The sequence below is a fragment of the Syngnathus scovelli genome, chromosome 3 (genome assembly GCF_024217435.2).
Source record: "Syngnathus scovelli strain Florida chromosome 3, RoL_Ssco_1.2, whole genome shotgun sequence".
Taxonomy (NCBI): domain Eukaryota; kingdom Metazoa; phylum Chordata; class Actinopteri; order Syngnathiformes; family Syngnathidae; genus Syngnathus; species Syngnathus scovelli.
Window position 1 is genome coordinate 16,661,298 of NC_090849.1, and position 14,516 is coordinate 16,675,813.

Below are 14,516 nucleotides of genomic sequence, written 5' to 3' on the forward strand. Positions count from 1 at the left end.
GTCTGACCTCATTCAAGCATATGGACGTGATCCTAGTTTAAATTCATCATAATGTGATTGTTGGAACTGAAGCATCGCCACTAAAATCTTCATATGCGCCGAAAGGAGCGTTAAATGCAGGTTAGTTTTTCCTCAACTATGTATGCCAGGCAATTTGCTCCAAATAAGTTCACTAAAACAGAATAAATACTTCAGTTTGTAAAATAAAATGCTATAAATTATGACAAAACAATAAATTGAGGACTATATTTAAGACATTTTTGCTCATATTATGGCAAAGTTTTCCTGTAAGACGTAGCTGGGGGTTTGGCTTTTATTCAGCGGCAGACACTGAAGCTCGCTGTCGTGTTGCGGCTGTCTGTCTACCAGTAACCGCAGCGCGTCTCAGTAAACGGGCGTAGTGTTGTCGACTTGCCAGCTGCTAACTCGGCAAACTTTAAGAAGATTGGCATTCAGCGCTGCAGGGGAAATGGCATTATAATGGTTTTCAAAACAGCCTCAATCGGACGTAGCGTCTTGCTGTTCGGTGTTGCCTTTAATTGGCTAGCTTTTAGCTAACGCGGAAGGCATCTCCAGGGAGTCATCAATGATCAGCGTGCACACCGCCAAAAATTGAGCTAATTTCTGCAAGCATTTCCATCGTGGCTTAGGATGTCTAAACGCACGAGGAACACGGAGGTGTGTGCAGACTGTTGCGTCCCAGGTAAGTGAGCATTGTAGTCGACCGGTCAACATTAACCCGACGTTTTCGACACATTAAGTGACGTGTGGATTCTTGACAGTCTGTCCACAAGTATCACACCCCATGATTCTGATTCTAATCGGATTATTGGTACTCTGCCCACCCATGCACGCTCCTGTCTACTTAACTCTTAAATACAATGTGACGAGTTTAATGTATTTGACATCTGAACTCCCAGAGGAGGATGCTATTTGACCTCAAGCGGTCGCTTCCGGTCAGTCATTGTTTGAGTTGAGCAATCGGACTGTTTATTTGATCAATACTCAAAAACGAACGCTCTGTGGCTGGGTTTGATCAGGCTATATACCATGGAACATTTTTGTTAATTCATTTATCTTCAATGAATCCATTGCCTCTTTTTCTTTGTAATGCGAGACACAATGATCCCATTTTAATGTGACTTGTTTGGTTGCACAGATTGGATAGTATGACTCAACTGGAGTTGAATACCATCCGGGCTTAGCATTTTCCTGAATGCATTGTGAAACCAAATGTAGCAAAGTATTTCAAACCAAAGAGCTACTGTAGTTGAAAACCATTCCTGACTGTCAATACATTCATTCTAGTGTGTGAAATCCCCTTTCTATAGTTGTGACGTGATGTTTTTCAGCAAGCACAGGAAGCCAAACAGGATGCTTACTGAATTGACAAGTGTTTCCAATACGGAAGTCTTTTTCTGAGGGGGGATATCCTGTTAAAATTATACATTAAAACACAGACGGGAACATCATTGATCAGAAGTGAATACATATGTAATTCCTCATGTTTTAGAACCCTGCTTTGCTCCTCATCTTATTTGATTGTGTTAGGTTTCCACAGCAGCTGGCCTCACTTGCCCCTCCCTTGTAACTGTGACCAGTTGTTGGTTGTGAATATTTTTAGATTTTCAAGATCTGCTATCAAATTTAGAAGCACTTGTTTGAGGAAAGCGTAAAGGCCCACCAGCAGAGAGGTCTTGAAGGACAGTAGTTTGGGTGAAGTACAAGCAGGCGCCATAATGCGACTAGTACCCCCTGCAGCTGTTCCCACTACGCTTCAGCTGCTCACCTATCTCAGCATCCGCCAATCACATGGATTACAATTTCGTTTGTAATGGATGTCTTTAGTTTGCATCTCGCATAGAAACTGAGTTAACAGCGAGTAAGTGTTCTGTTCCCCCCGCCTCGCAGAACCCCGCTGGGCCTCAGTGAACAGGGGGGTGTTGATTTGCGATGAGTGCTGCAGTGTTCATCGAAGTCTGGGCAGACACAGCTCTCAAGTCCGTCACCTGACGCACACGCCGTGGCCTCCTACACAGCTACAAGTAATTCTTACTCTTACTTGTGTGTCCAAACCTTTGACTAGTAGTGTGCATACAAGTGTGTCAATTTTTGGCTGAATTAGAAATTGTTACTGCATTCTTCTGAATGGCTTTCGGGACGAAAAAATGTTTTAAATTTCACCTAGATGGTTCAGATGTTGTACAGCAATGGCGCTAATTCCATTTGGGAGCATTCCCTTCTGGACCCAGCATCTGTGATGAGTGGAAAACGCAAAGCCAACCCCCAAGACAAGTTGCAGTGAGTTGTTCTTATTTGAAAGCGATGAACATTTTCCTCCTCCTTACTTGTCTCTCTATGAACTGTTGTATCTCCTCATGTTCCCGATAGCCCCAACAAGTCCGAATTTATCAAAGCCAAATATCAAATGCTGGCATTTGTCCACCGGATGCCTTGTCGAGAGGATGACAGCTCAACAGCCAAGGATCTGAGTAAGGTGAGGAGAAATACTGCCGCTGCTCACAAGGAAAGCATAACATCAGTTCAGTGGCAATGTAGGTTGTTTTCTTCTTTTTTTTTTATTCCAGCAACTTCATTCAAGTGTTCGCACTGGAAATCTTGAGACCTGCTTAAGGTTGCTCTCTCTGGGCGCTCAAGCAAACTTCTTTCACCCAGTAAGATTCCCGCCACTAACCTCATTCATTTTTAATCCTAAATCGCCTTTTATCCCAGTAGTATTGAATTTAAAATTAGACTCCCACACATGTTCTGTCTGATTTGGTCTCACACATTCTTTTTCTTCAAGGAAAAGGGCAACACTCCCTTGCATGTGGCAGCAAAGGCAGGGCAAGTCTCTCAAGCTGAACTGTTAACCGTTTACGGCGCCGATCCCGGAGCCCCTGATAGCAACGGGAAAACTCCCATTGACTATGCGAGGTTAGTCACAGGGTTGTTACGCTCACACGAGTCTTGTTGATTCTGCTAGGGTTGTAATGCGTGTCACCTTAGGGAGGCGGGCCACCATGACCTGGCAGATAGACTGGTGGAGATTCAATACGAGCTGACGGATCGGTTGGCGTTCTACCTGTGTGGGAGGAAACCAGGTGTGTTTTCAGGTTCAAATCACGATGCACGTACAGTAAAAAGTAGAAAACACTGTTCATCATTCAGGTATTAATGTCAGCAAGGTGATTGAAGGTCATGAAAAATCGAGCCAAGAATGATTTTAGATTAGACTGACTCAAGGCAGTTGATAGATTGGTCCTCAGAACTGATATTGAAGCAGGAATTCAAGTTTACTTTAGGGAATCTGTTAAACGGTACGTGACTTTTCCTACTTTTGAATTTGAGCTCTATGTACACAAACATTCTTCTTGTTCCTTTAAGATCATAAAAATGGGCCGCACTTCATCGTTCCTCAAATGGCCGACAGGTAAGCGAGTTAACCTAATGTTTTCTCACTGAGCGACTTGAACTTAACTTGAAACTGCAAAGTGAGGCGGTTGCAACAGCCAAAAGTTGTCTTTGCTCTCAAGTGGCTTGTTGGGACTCGCTGAAACATTGTCAGAGGAAGTGGAGTACCTCCAAATATGTCACACTTAACCCTTTTAGCCCTTTTTTTTCTTTTCTTATCGCAGAACTAGAGCAAACATTTAAATGTTGTTGTTTGATCTTTTGTTATGCATTCTGTCGGTGGATTAGGAACATGTAAGTGTGATCAAGTGGCATGTCATGCACATCAATATTTGACCTTAGGCTTCAGCAGCATGTTGATAAAAAAAATATCTCACTGTAGCAGTTTAGATCTATCCGAACTGGCCAAGGCGGCAAAGAAGAAGCTGCAGTCAGTAAGTGATGGCGTCACCCGACTATTTTATTTCCACTTTGTCTCTTTCCTCCTTAAAAGTCCCAACTTTGTGACTCTTTTGCAGCTAAGTAATCATTTATTTGAGGAGCTGGCCATGGATGTGTATGATGAGGTAGACAGGCGAGAAACTGACGCAGGTAAAGTTTTCTGCAGAGCCGGTTTTCACACTGATCTTTATAATGAAAAGCACACTGAATTGATTTGATTTGTCACACTCTCTCCAAGTGTGGTTAGCAACGCAGAATCACAGCGCCCTTGTGACTGAGACGACTGTGGTGCCTTTCCTTCCCGTCAATCCAGAGTATTCATCCACAAGAAACCAGGCAAGTTCGCGCCCCAAAAAGCATTCTTTCCCTCTTCCCATACTGACCACATAAGAATGAGCTGTTTTTTTGTTTTTTAGGGACGCCAGAAACTTGCTCGATTCAATGCACATGAATTTGCAACGCTTGTGATTGACATACTCAGCGATGCAAAGCGGAGACAACAAGGGAATTCAGCAGCCAGCCAAGGTGAGTAGTAATTAAAACCTTCTTTTGACCAAACTCCAGAGTTCTGGTCTGAAGTACTGTACCACTTGCCGCAGAACTGAATTCTGAAATCGTCACTGACACGTAAGGATCAGTAACACAAGAATGTTCTCAAAACAAGTCTTGTCTTTTTGTAATTGGATGTACAAAGTGCTACATTACTTTCTTTGTTAAATCCATTGCAGTGTCGCACTGAGTCATGCTGCTATGATGTCACACTAGTAAATTATCTACAACTTATCCCCGCCTTCCAATTCCAAACCATGCTGTGTTGAGCTTTTTTGAAGTATGACGCAAAACAGTTGGCACAGAATTCCAATTTGTCCCTTTTAATTGCAGACGATGTGGAACTCATACTGAAGAGCATGTCCGGCCGGCCGCGCAGTGACAGCCAAGACAACGACCAGCCCGATTATGATAGCGTAGCGTCCGATGAAGATACAGACCAAGAGCTCCCTTCAAGTAAAGGCGATCGGACAAAGGTAAGGTGCTTCGCCTTTTTCGCCGTGAAACCACGAGCTTCACCATCGGATAATCTTATGCACCATTCCAACCATGGATGTATTTTCTTCCCTAACCCCCGCAGAGCCTGGATTCGGACCTCTCCGACAGCCCCATCACCATGCAGGAATACCTGGAGGTGAAAAATGCTCTCTCGGCCTCCGAGGCCAAAATCCAGCATCTCCTGAAAGCCAACAACAACCTGAGCGATGAGCTGCGACTGATGCAGAAAAAGGTATCCGCCGGGCTCCAACAATAAGATCACTAACATCACCGAGGGCCAGGACTGAGTCAGGGTGGGGGATCGGTGTCGGGGGCCACAGCGGCTCAGCCCGTGCCTTGTAATTAGGCCGCCCGTGCGTGACCACGTGAACGGGAAGGCCGCCGTAACACCCTCCTGCTCCACCCTCCCTCTGTTGTCGGCCAGCATGCTCACTCACTCGTAATCAACGGACGAGGAAATCACTCCGGTTCATTTCACAGTTGATTTTTCTTTTTATTTTTTTTTTAATTTAAGAATGTTGTCCAATTACTAACAAGAATGTTTTAAAATGCATGTTTTTTTTGTTTGTTTGAATTCATTAGATAGGTGATAATGACTAACTTCATTTGTATGAGTGTGCCTTGCTTCATCACATGATTGTGCGCTCTCGGTAATGTTTATCTGTCTTCCGAGTGGTTCATAGAAAATACAGACGATGTAATTTTAGCAGTTTATTTTTGTAGGGGTATTTTGTAAATGATTGATTAGGGCCCTAGAATCTGTGAAAAAAAAGTGATTTACCTTTTTACTGCTTGGACAGAAAAGGCAATTTACTTCCATAAATGTGATAGAGGCCATTCTTATTTGTACTGTAAATATTACAGTAGTCGATTATTTTAGTCTCCTCAGCATAGGAATATTTCAATCTGGCAAACACATGATAGTATTGTGGTCCTCAGAAGTCGATTTTTCTTCCCACTGTTCAACGTCAATCCATTTCCAGTGCAGTGCGATTGTAGTGACGCACTACAGTATAATCAAGAACATCAGTGACAACAAAAACCTCTTTCTTGAGTCAATTCCCAAATCTCCATTGCTGCCAACGCTTGATCTGTAAACGGCACCTCTGATTCCACTCCCACCTCGCTCGCTCGCTGCACATTCCGTCCTTTGCTTGCTTACCGCTGGCTTTTTCGATGTGAGCATAAACACTCCTGTGACTTGAAGGCTTGCTTTGCTGCGAGCGCCTCTTAGTGTGTTGCTGACCGTCTCTTCCAGCTGCAATGTCTGCAAAGTGAGAACACCTCTCTTAGGCGGCAGGTCACAGCCAATATCTATCAGATCCCCAGCACGTCAGACTATCCCGACCCCGCCAGTCCTTCAGCCCTGAAACGCCGGCAATCCGCTCGGGCCAGTCGGCCCATGTCTATGTACGAGACCGGCTCGGGCCTGAAGCCTTATCTCCCTAAAGGGGAAAGTCCTTACCCAGAGGAGGCTATTCCCACCCTGCATCCCTTCCCACCTCATGTAAGTAAGACCTGTTCCCTGCATTCCTTCGCCTTTTCCTCCCCACTGGCCCCATTTCTCCTCTCAGTGTCCTCCATTTCGTTTTTTTCCCCCCCCCTTACTGTGAGCATCTCTAAAAATCACAATCACATCCTCTCACACCTCATCTTGTTCAGTTGCAAAGCCAGGCCATTACATCTGTTGTTTACTGGTGTGCATCTTGTCTTTTTTTTTTTATAGACAATAATTAGTTGTACACTGGCTTGCAGATGGTGTTATCGTGATTTTATATCAGTTTTGTACTGTCTTCTCTTTTATGTTGATGAAGCATTAAAACAACCATACAAAGACTGTGTTTTTGTACTGCATGACAAACTCATAATCTCATCTGCTTTTCTTTCTGTTTGGTTCGAATGAAAGTTCTTTCTCTCAGTTGATTGCAAAACTTTGAGGAAGCATGTGTTCGGTAACAAGGAAAAGCTCAGCGGTTTTATTTTTATTTACTTTTTTAAATTAGGATTTAACAATTGTTTTTCCTTAGATTTATTTAAAAAAAGTGCTTTAATTAGAAATAATTCATCCATTTTTAGTTATAACAATTTAACAAGATCTTTGTCTCCCTAAAATGTGATTTGGACCACATGTTTAGAAGGAAAAGGGCGCTTTTGTGACCACCTCTTCATCCCTCCCCTCATTTCCGTCCACCCTGTCCTGGTCCAAGGATGAAAGTAATCTAAAGGTTAAGTACTTCCTCATGCGGGGCTCACCTTGCAGGACGCAGCGAGTCCACTGGGTGCTTTCATCACCTTTTTCCTCGCCTCACTCGTTATTGATCTCTGCTTCCTGCCTGCCAATCTGCATGAGCCGCCTCCTCATCAAACACCCGCCTTAATCAGCGTCACACTCACTGAAACAAACGCTCAAGGAAACAAAAAAAATATTGTCATTTTGAGTAGCGTTGAATTCAGAAAATATTGTCACTATAGTGACAAAGGTCGGTTTAATTCATCATTAGCTATTAATTCTACACGGCAAACGACAATGCTAAATATGATTTGCAATATTTTTTACCTGTACATGGTAAAAAAACGGGCAATTCGACAGAACATTTTAAGTTTTGCTAAAAAAAAAATTGGCTTTCCCGCATTTTCGACGAAGAAGTTTGTCCCCCAAGTTGAAAATATACGTACAAATAACTTGGCAAATTGTTTAAAGCTAACAACTTGCTTGCTTTGTTGTGCTAACATTGTCGCCATAAATGTCATAATTTAGCTTTTAAAGTTGTTTCAACTTAAATTTCTGTTTTAGCCCCACAAGACATTTTTTACATCATCCATTATGACTGAAAAATATAAGATATAAATAAATATAAGATTAAATAGTAATTTTACTAGTTTCAGCATTCAATGCAACAATGCAAAATCTTTTTGCACAGTAAAGCAGCCCGACCTGTTCCCATCTGGTAATGAAGTGATGATCCAGGAGTTTGTGGCTTGTGTCTAAACATATCTGCTATAATTTCATATTCTGCTATGAGCAGCTTTTGTGCCTCACATGACTTTACAAAGACAGTGAAAATGTACCCGATACTGTCTGTGAGGTTGGATTGTCTCTGTTAATTTTCTTGTTTTGTTTTGATGGTTATTTTTTGAAGCCATCTGGACTTTGTCATCCTCATCATCAGCTTTCTTCACAGTCCCCTCTAGAAGAAACAAGCCTTTGTTTCACAGTTATAATGTCATCATTTGTTTTTCCTCATTTTTGCTGTCTCGAGATGAGGGTTTCAGTCGTATTTATTCTGGCAAAGTGCAAACTTAATTGGTTAAAGATGCAGCATAGCAGTCCCCCCCTAATATTGTGTTTTTTAAAAAAATCATTTTCCACTGCTGTCAGCGACTGTACTTATTTTCTGCAGACTAAACAATCTAACCGTACTAATTATCATTGTCGAAATGGCTTCAACATTGTCCACTCTTGCTTCACGGCCTCATTAGCCTGTTTCAGATGTTTTCTGCAATAGCTTTTATGACAGTTGTGATTTGGGCCCACTCTTGTTGGCAACAACAACAACAAAAAAAATTACAGTTGCTTATTATTTTTTAGACGGGTGAGTGTGATGCAAAACTCAACTTGTGTTTTCAGCACAGATGTTTCTGTTTTCTATTTCCAATGACGCGCCGCATCGATGGCTTCCTCTGCAGGCCTCCAAGTTAGAGAAGCAGAGCAGCATGCCTGAAAGCGACTATGACAATACATTCAATGACTCTGAAGTGGACGATTCAGGGTAAGAATTATGACGACGTCAAACTGACCTGTCGCCATTAATAAGTAGTTGGCTGCAAAGTTGTGTTCCCTCTGTAGTCTGTGCAGGAGAGGAAGGTTGAGGAGCAGTGGCCGGCTGGGTGAGGGCAGTTCCATCCCCGAGTTGGATGACACGGAAGCGGAGTCGGACCCGGCGCTTCCCAGCACCGAGGACGTCATCCGCAAAACGGAGCAGATTACTAAAAATATTCAGGAGCTCCTGCGAGCGGCTCAGGATAACAAACACGAGAGGTCAGGAAGATCTGACGGGTTTATTCAAGTTCTTCTCTATTTCATTTCAACACCTCTCGCATCTCCCGTTATTTTGTTGAGTTTTTGTTGACTCTTCTGGCATCTTCACTCCTGTCCTCGGGCCTCATGCCTGTCAGCAGGCCGTGTGAGCGCGAAGGCGTGCGCCGCCTCAGGCACAGTTTGGGATGTTTCAGCACTCTGATGCCCTGGGCTGAGAAGCCTTCCACTCTTCATCCGCTCAACCTGCGCTCCCCTGATCCCTCCTCCTGGTACTCTGGCTTCTGTCCCTGCCTCCCAGGCACCGTTTGCTCGTTCTCTGCCTCCGCCCTTTCTCTTAAATTGTGAATCATTAGCCACAAATGTTTCTTACCATGACGTGGTCCTGATTTATTCATGGTTTGGCTTTCATCAGCATGAGTTTGTCAGTTTGTTTGAATGACTATGCCTAACACAACATCTTCGTATTTTACACTTTTGTCATACTAAAACCTCATTCAACTAGTAGGTCAACTCTAAGCTGCAATGTTAAATTGATTTTGAGTTCTAGAAGTGAAATTAAAGGGCACCTCAATGATAGTCAGGCTGCATCTTACCAGCAGCAATTGGTTACAGTTTGTCTCCATCTGCTGTGGGTGATTCAAAAAGGGAAACTTGTACAGATTAGCTAAACAAAGAGGAAAGTCTTTTGTCGATACATATTTTGAAATCAAATTTTTGTAGATGATCAATTTGGGGTTTTGGCTAGTTGTAAACTATAATCAAAATAGTAAAACAAGAAAATCATGAAATATTTCACTTATGTACATAAGTGAATGACATGAATCGATGCTCTTTACTGTTTGAATTGAACTAAAATATATTTCCTACGATATTTGTTGAGATGCACCTATAAGTCAAAGCTCAGTTGAGTTTCTTATATATCGTTTCATTTATCGTTTCTCTTAGCATCTTTAGTTGCGGCATTGGAACTCTTTAATGACAAATGTTATCTGCTATTTTGTATTGCGGAATGTTTTGGAAACAGTGCATATCTAAAATGTGTGCTATTTTGCTTGAACTATTGAGCATGGATTTACAATAACTGAATTTACACTTGTATTGTGAATTTATGCATACTACACTTGTTCAAATGAACCAATCTTGGTAATACATTGTTTTGCTCTCCCACAGCTTTATACCCTGCTCAGAAAGAATACACGTGGCTGTAACAGAAATGGCTGCACTCTTTCCAAAGGTAAGAAAACTGGTGTCAGTTTCTGTTCATTCAAAGTGGCTCGTCAAGATGTCTAATGATGAATGTGAAACGGCTAGAAAATACAATATTCAGCCTTCTGCACATATTCAACTTACCGATACGTATTTCACCTGTCTCCACAGCGGCCGCGCTCCGAGACTGTAAGAAGCTCTCTGCGCTTGTTGACTTCCAGTGCGTGCAGGCTTCAGAGCGAATGCAGGAAGGCGGTGCCTCCGGAAGGCTGCCCAGGACCGGACATGCAGCTTGTCACCCAGCAGGTCATTCAATGTGCTTATGATATTGCCAAGGCAGCCAAGCAGCTTGTCACCATCACCACCAAGGAGAACACCCACTGACAGGGCTGCAGCGCCACGTGCATCTCAGTCCTCGGGCTCTAATTTTATTTTAGAACTGGTTTTGTTTTCATCTTTGTGGTAATAATATGCATGCCTTCATTTTTTTAATTATTTTGATGGGACTTTTACCAACTCTGAGCTTTACAACAAATACTGTTAATTGCACAATTTAACTCAAGGTTAATTCATGTTCCACAAGTCCTCTTCTAAAAGCCAATACGATCAAGCACAGTAGCGGATTCATTTCACACGGCGCGTGAATTTCCAGAATACGCACAGTGGGTGTGTCAGAAGTCTGGACGGGAGAATCGCCGCACCTTGAAAGTGCGCAAGCCCCACATGTAAAATAACTTCATCACGAACGGGAGAATATACTCCCAATTGTGCAACGTAGGGGTGTTGTTGTGATGATGAATACATTTTTGTCGCTATCTGTCGCTTCTGTGTTCTACCATTAGCAAGCTGACAAGAAAATGTTTCTACTCTGCACTATGATGCAGTCCGTGTGCCACTACAGTGTTGGCAATGTTACAAATAGTTGGAGCTAACAACCATGTGTCCACGTGTTTTGTACTCTGATCTGTTTTGTGTTGTGCAACATTATCAGATAGAGCTGTTCATGTCTGTTTTTTCTGATTGTGCAGCACAACTTAATGTATCTGAATGGAGTGCAGCGATGTACTGTACTGTATATGACGTAGCTGTTTAAGCTGCAATTTGGGAAAAAAAATAATTTTCTAAATAAATTTAATTTATTTAAAATGAACATTAGAAAGTGTTTATTCCATATACAATGCTAACAATGTATTTGTTAAAAATTAGTTCTACAATTTGAAAGTACAAAATGTTTTTTTCTTGAACACGTTTACATCAAAGACTGCACACAAGCCTTTTCATAAGGCAATAACTGATGAATTTAAATGAAAAAACTATTGTTTTGATGTTGCTCATGTCCACGCTACTCGAGGCTTACTGTTTACCTAAAATGAGGGGGAAAAAGTTTAGTTAATCATTTACATACAAGAGTCAAAGTTCCCTGCCAGACCTCGTTCGCTGAATTGTGATTTTACCTTTGGCTGGTATGCGTTATTAATTATCTTCTGCTTTAGCGCCTCCTCCTGGATGAGGTGAGGATCCTCCTCCTCCTCCTCCTGCAGGTCCTCTATCCTGCACTGCTCCTCCCACTGCTCTTGTAGCTGCTGCTCCTCCTTCAGGACACACATGCATTACATAGCTGAATAATATTGAGAGTACACAGTCTCTTCATTCCATTTCCTCATCAGTAATAACAATTTGAATGCAGCAATCCAAAATCTGAGCACCGTTCTCTTGCACGTTTGCTTTTCTTTGGCACCGCTCTTCTTCCCTCTGCTGGTGTTCAGCTCCAACTCCTGGATCAGTTCTTCTCGTTTCCTCAGGGACTCTAATTGAGCCTCACGATTGTTTTGCTTTTTCAGCTCCAAATACTGCCGTCTTCCCGCAAGCACCTTTTACAAAGCAAAAACAAGAATGCTCAGTTAGCCTTTTAACAGTGACAAATAATTAGTATTTTTAAAATTGCTTATTAAGAGACGAGAGCACCTCTTGCATGAGTAGTTCCCTGGCTTTTCTCTCCCGTTCCCATATTGCTTCTCGTTGCTCCCACGCACGTTGGGCTTCCTCTCTGAATTGGAAGGTGCATGTAGAAAAGCAGAAGAAAGAAGGGTGAATTTGGAATTTATTCCTGCAAGCAAAGCACCTTATGTACATCTTTGTTGCTTTACTTTTACTTTTTTGCAAAATATCGCTTGCAGAGCTATCAAACAAAACGCCTCATGATTTGATTTCCTCTGCATAATTGTTGTTCATTACTGTTCAAGGCGCACTTTTAACACGTTCAAACAGAATTACAAAATGGCTGACTCACTCTGTTAAATTTAGGATCAACTTTTGGAGAGCAGGCTTAACGCTGGCACTCACCTATGGAGGAGGTCAAACTCGGCCTCCCGCTCTCTCTCCAGCTCAAGCTGCTCTTCAATCATACGATTCAGCCAGGAAGCATCAGCAAAGACCCTTTCTCTTCGTGCCCCCGACCTTTTAACCTGCTCTTGCTCTTGCTCTCCCTTCAGCAAAGCTGCCAGGATCTTATGATCAGACTCCTGGAGGGTATGAAGGCAAACAGACGCCAACAGTTTTGAGTATAACCATTTTTTTTTTTTTTAAATTGATTAAAGTGCAAATGATTTGGTTTCACAAGGCTTCAGAAGTAAAACTTTGTTGGCAACTCACCAGCTCTTCCTGCACCTGCTGCGCTCGCCTCCTAAGCTGGGCTCTATATTGTCGGATCAGGAAATTGCTAATTGGAGAAATATTCAGAGATCTTAGTTTGCCACCACTTGAATATCTCTGCACCTTAAGAGTTTTCCTTACCGCATTTCCGCTTTCTTGCGCCTTTCCTCATTTGTTCTCCTCTCAACTTCCATATTTTCCAACTGCCATAGCTCGACCTGTAAAGTTTCTTCTTCCTTCTTAAGATGAGTTGCCTTGGCCAGGAAAAAAATGATTTGAACTTTAATCATACCGTTTTTCCTCAACATCTGCTTTTATAGATTCCAGAGTACCTCTTCTTCCATCAACTTCAGTTGTTCCATTTTTTTGTGAATTTCCTGTGACCTCTCATTCTCTTCAAGTTTCCTAATTTCCTCTGCCTGTTCGATCTCCTCGATTTCTTTTCTTTGGGTTCTCTCACATGCTTTTGGAAAGCTACACATCTCCTGCGCCTTCACGTCTTGCTGCACGTTGTCAACAATTTACATTAGGAGCATGGACGTGAGAATATTTAAGATTTGAAACTGAGCTCATAATTGACAAGAAAACTGATATTATGGCTGGGTTTCCTACCTGTTTCATTTCAGTCAATGGCCTTTGCAACGGCTTGACAATCTGATGTTGCTCTGAGGCCGTCTCAACCTGTGAACAAATTAAATGCAGAAAGAAACTTCAGCCCCTGGACAGAATACATCTTTAAACATGGGAATGACAAAACTTGCCAACATGTTTGTCATTCACATAACAGATATAGCATTATTTATCAAAGCCAGTGTAACAAGCATTGTCTAACTTATTATTTTTTTAAATCAAATTGTCTACCTGTTGCAATTCAAGGTTGCTTTTCTTACGGTGCTCCTTCAGAAGCTCCTGTGCTAGCTAGGAGTAAAAGACAATAACAATAAGCATAACACGCAGGCCGAAAGCAAATATGCTTCTAATAATTGATTTAATCTACCTTTTTTCTCCTCTCTTCTTTCATCGAGTGTGTAGCATCTGCTTTTCTTCTCATCATTGCACATCTGTGAGGTACCACAAGATCCAGCTCTGCGTCCATTTGTTTTTGCTCCTCTTCAAGCATGTGCTTGAGTCGCATCCTGCGCTGTTCCAGATTGTTTATTTTGTCTTCCTCTATCTTCTGTTTAGAATATGCTGCCATGCTGGCAAAGTACATACATGAGTTATTTCCCCGAGGATTCCACGTTTGCAAATTGTGCACTTATATAAGATACTCTGTATTGAAATAGGCTAATGATAACACGTTTTGATGTGATAATTTTTTATATTACTGATCACCAGCTCATTTGGTTCGTTCATATACATATAAAAAAAAATCAATGCAAGCAAATATCATTTGTTGTGTGCTGTTTACCTGTGCTCGAAGTATTGCCGGGAGGTCCACTCGGAGTGGAAATGGTTGATGACACTCAGGTCCCTGAAGTACTTAGCATCGAGGGCGCACTGCTCCCGCCTCCGGCATTGTTGCTCCCTCTTCCAGGCCAGCTGTATGCCAAGGTTCCGATACCGATGAGACCTATATGTGGAGAAGGCCGGCAGAGCCATGGACCTGCAAAGACACACTGATTAAACGACAGCCATCCCCTTTCCTCGCTCCATCTACGTCACGTAGCTTATGTTTCGCTTTTATACAACAGACAACCGTTAGCATAATTAACAA

At 42.3% G+C, this 14,516-nt stretch overlaps 2 protein-coding genes across 8 annotated transcripts; one reads left to right on the plus strand and one right to left on the minus strand.

Annotated features, from left to right (window-relative positions):
• The first annotated feature begins 339 nt into the window (after positions 1 to 339).
• git2a (G protein-coupled receptor kinase interacting ArfGAP 2a) lies at positions 340 to 11,297 on the plus strand. Of its 7 annotated transcripts, none has more exons than XM_068650092.1 (20): positions 340 to 703; positions 1,912 to 2,045; positions 2,189 to 2,301; positions 2,392 to 2,497; positions 2,589 to 2,675; positions 2,807 to 2,937; positions 3,010 to 3,104; positions 3,388 to 3,433; positions 3,797 to 3,848; positions 3,933 to 4,005; positions 4,094 to 4,191; positions 4,272 to 4,380; positions 4,738 to 4,880; positions 4,985 to 5,134; positions 6,161 to 6,409; positions 8,590 to 8,672; positions 8,750 to 8,941; positions 9,079 to 9,210; positions 10,112 to 10,175; positions 10,319 to 11,297. In XM_068650092.1, exons 1-20 carry the CDS (start codon positions 652 to 654, stop codon positions 10,529 to 10,531), a joined length of 2,322 nt encoding a protein of 773 aa, XP_068506193.1. In that variant the 5' UTR covers positions 340 to 651; the 3' UTR covers positions 10,532 to 11,297. The 7 variants fall into 7 exon arrangements, with proteins under 7 accessions (XP_068506193.1, XP_049618166.1, XP_049618162.1 ...); XM_049762209.2 differs by lacking the exon at positions 9,079 to 9,210 and adding an exon at positions 7,038 to 7,127 and having other exon boundaries at positions 3,800 to 3,848; XM_049762205.2 differs by lacking the exon at positions 9,079 to 9,210 and adding an exon at positions 7,038 to 7,127 and having other exon boundaries at positions 341 to 703.
• tchp (trichoplein, keratin filament binding) lies at positions 11,265 to 14,401 on the minus strand. Its single transcript, XM_049762212.2, has 12 exons — positions 14,211 to 14,401; positions 13,797 to 13,998; positions 13,661 to 13,717; positions 13,412 to 13,480; positions 13,132 to 13,302; positions 12,941 to 13,053; positions 12,800 to 12,866; positions 12,491 to 12,669; positions 12,113 to 12,194; positions 11,854 to 12,018; positions 11,602 to 11,739; positions 11,265 to 11,511 (listed from the first exon to the last, which is right to left on the minus strand). Exons 1-12 carry the CDS (start codon positions 14,399 to 14,401, stop codon positions 11,479 to 11,481), a joined length of 1,467 nt encoding a protein of 488 aa, XP_049618169.1. The 3' UTR covers positions 11,265 to 11,478.
• Between the last annotated feature and the right edge of the window lie 115 nt (positions 14,402 to 14,516).

Coding starts and splice junctions, on each gene's coding strand:
- tchp (XM_049762212.2), bottom strand. CDS start 14,401: ATGGCTCTGCCGGCCTTCTCCACATATAGGTCTCATCGGTATCGGAAC. Junction 13,481..13,660: donor GCAACCTTGAATTGCAACAG/GTAGACAATTTG, acceptor ATTTGTTCACAG/GTTGAGACGGCCTCAGAGCA. Junction 12,670..12,799: donor AGCAGGTGCAGGAAGAGCTG/GTGAGTTGCCAA, acceptor CATACCCTCCAG/GAGTCTGATCATAAGATCCT.
- git2a (XM_068650092.1), top strand. CDS start 652: ATGTCTAAACGCACGAGGAACACGGAGGTGTGTGCAGACTGTTGCGTC. Junction 3,434..3,796: donor GTTCCTCAAATGGCCGACAG/GTAAGCGAGTTA, acceptor ATCTCACTGTAG/CAGTTTAGATCTATCCGAAC. Junction 4,006..4,093: donor CAGGCGAGAAACTGACGCAG/GTAAAGTTTTCT, acceptor ACTCTCTCCAAG/TGTGGTTAGCAACGCAGAAT.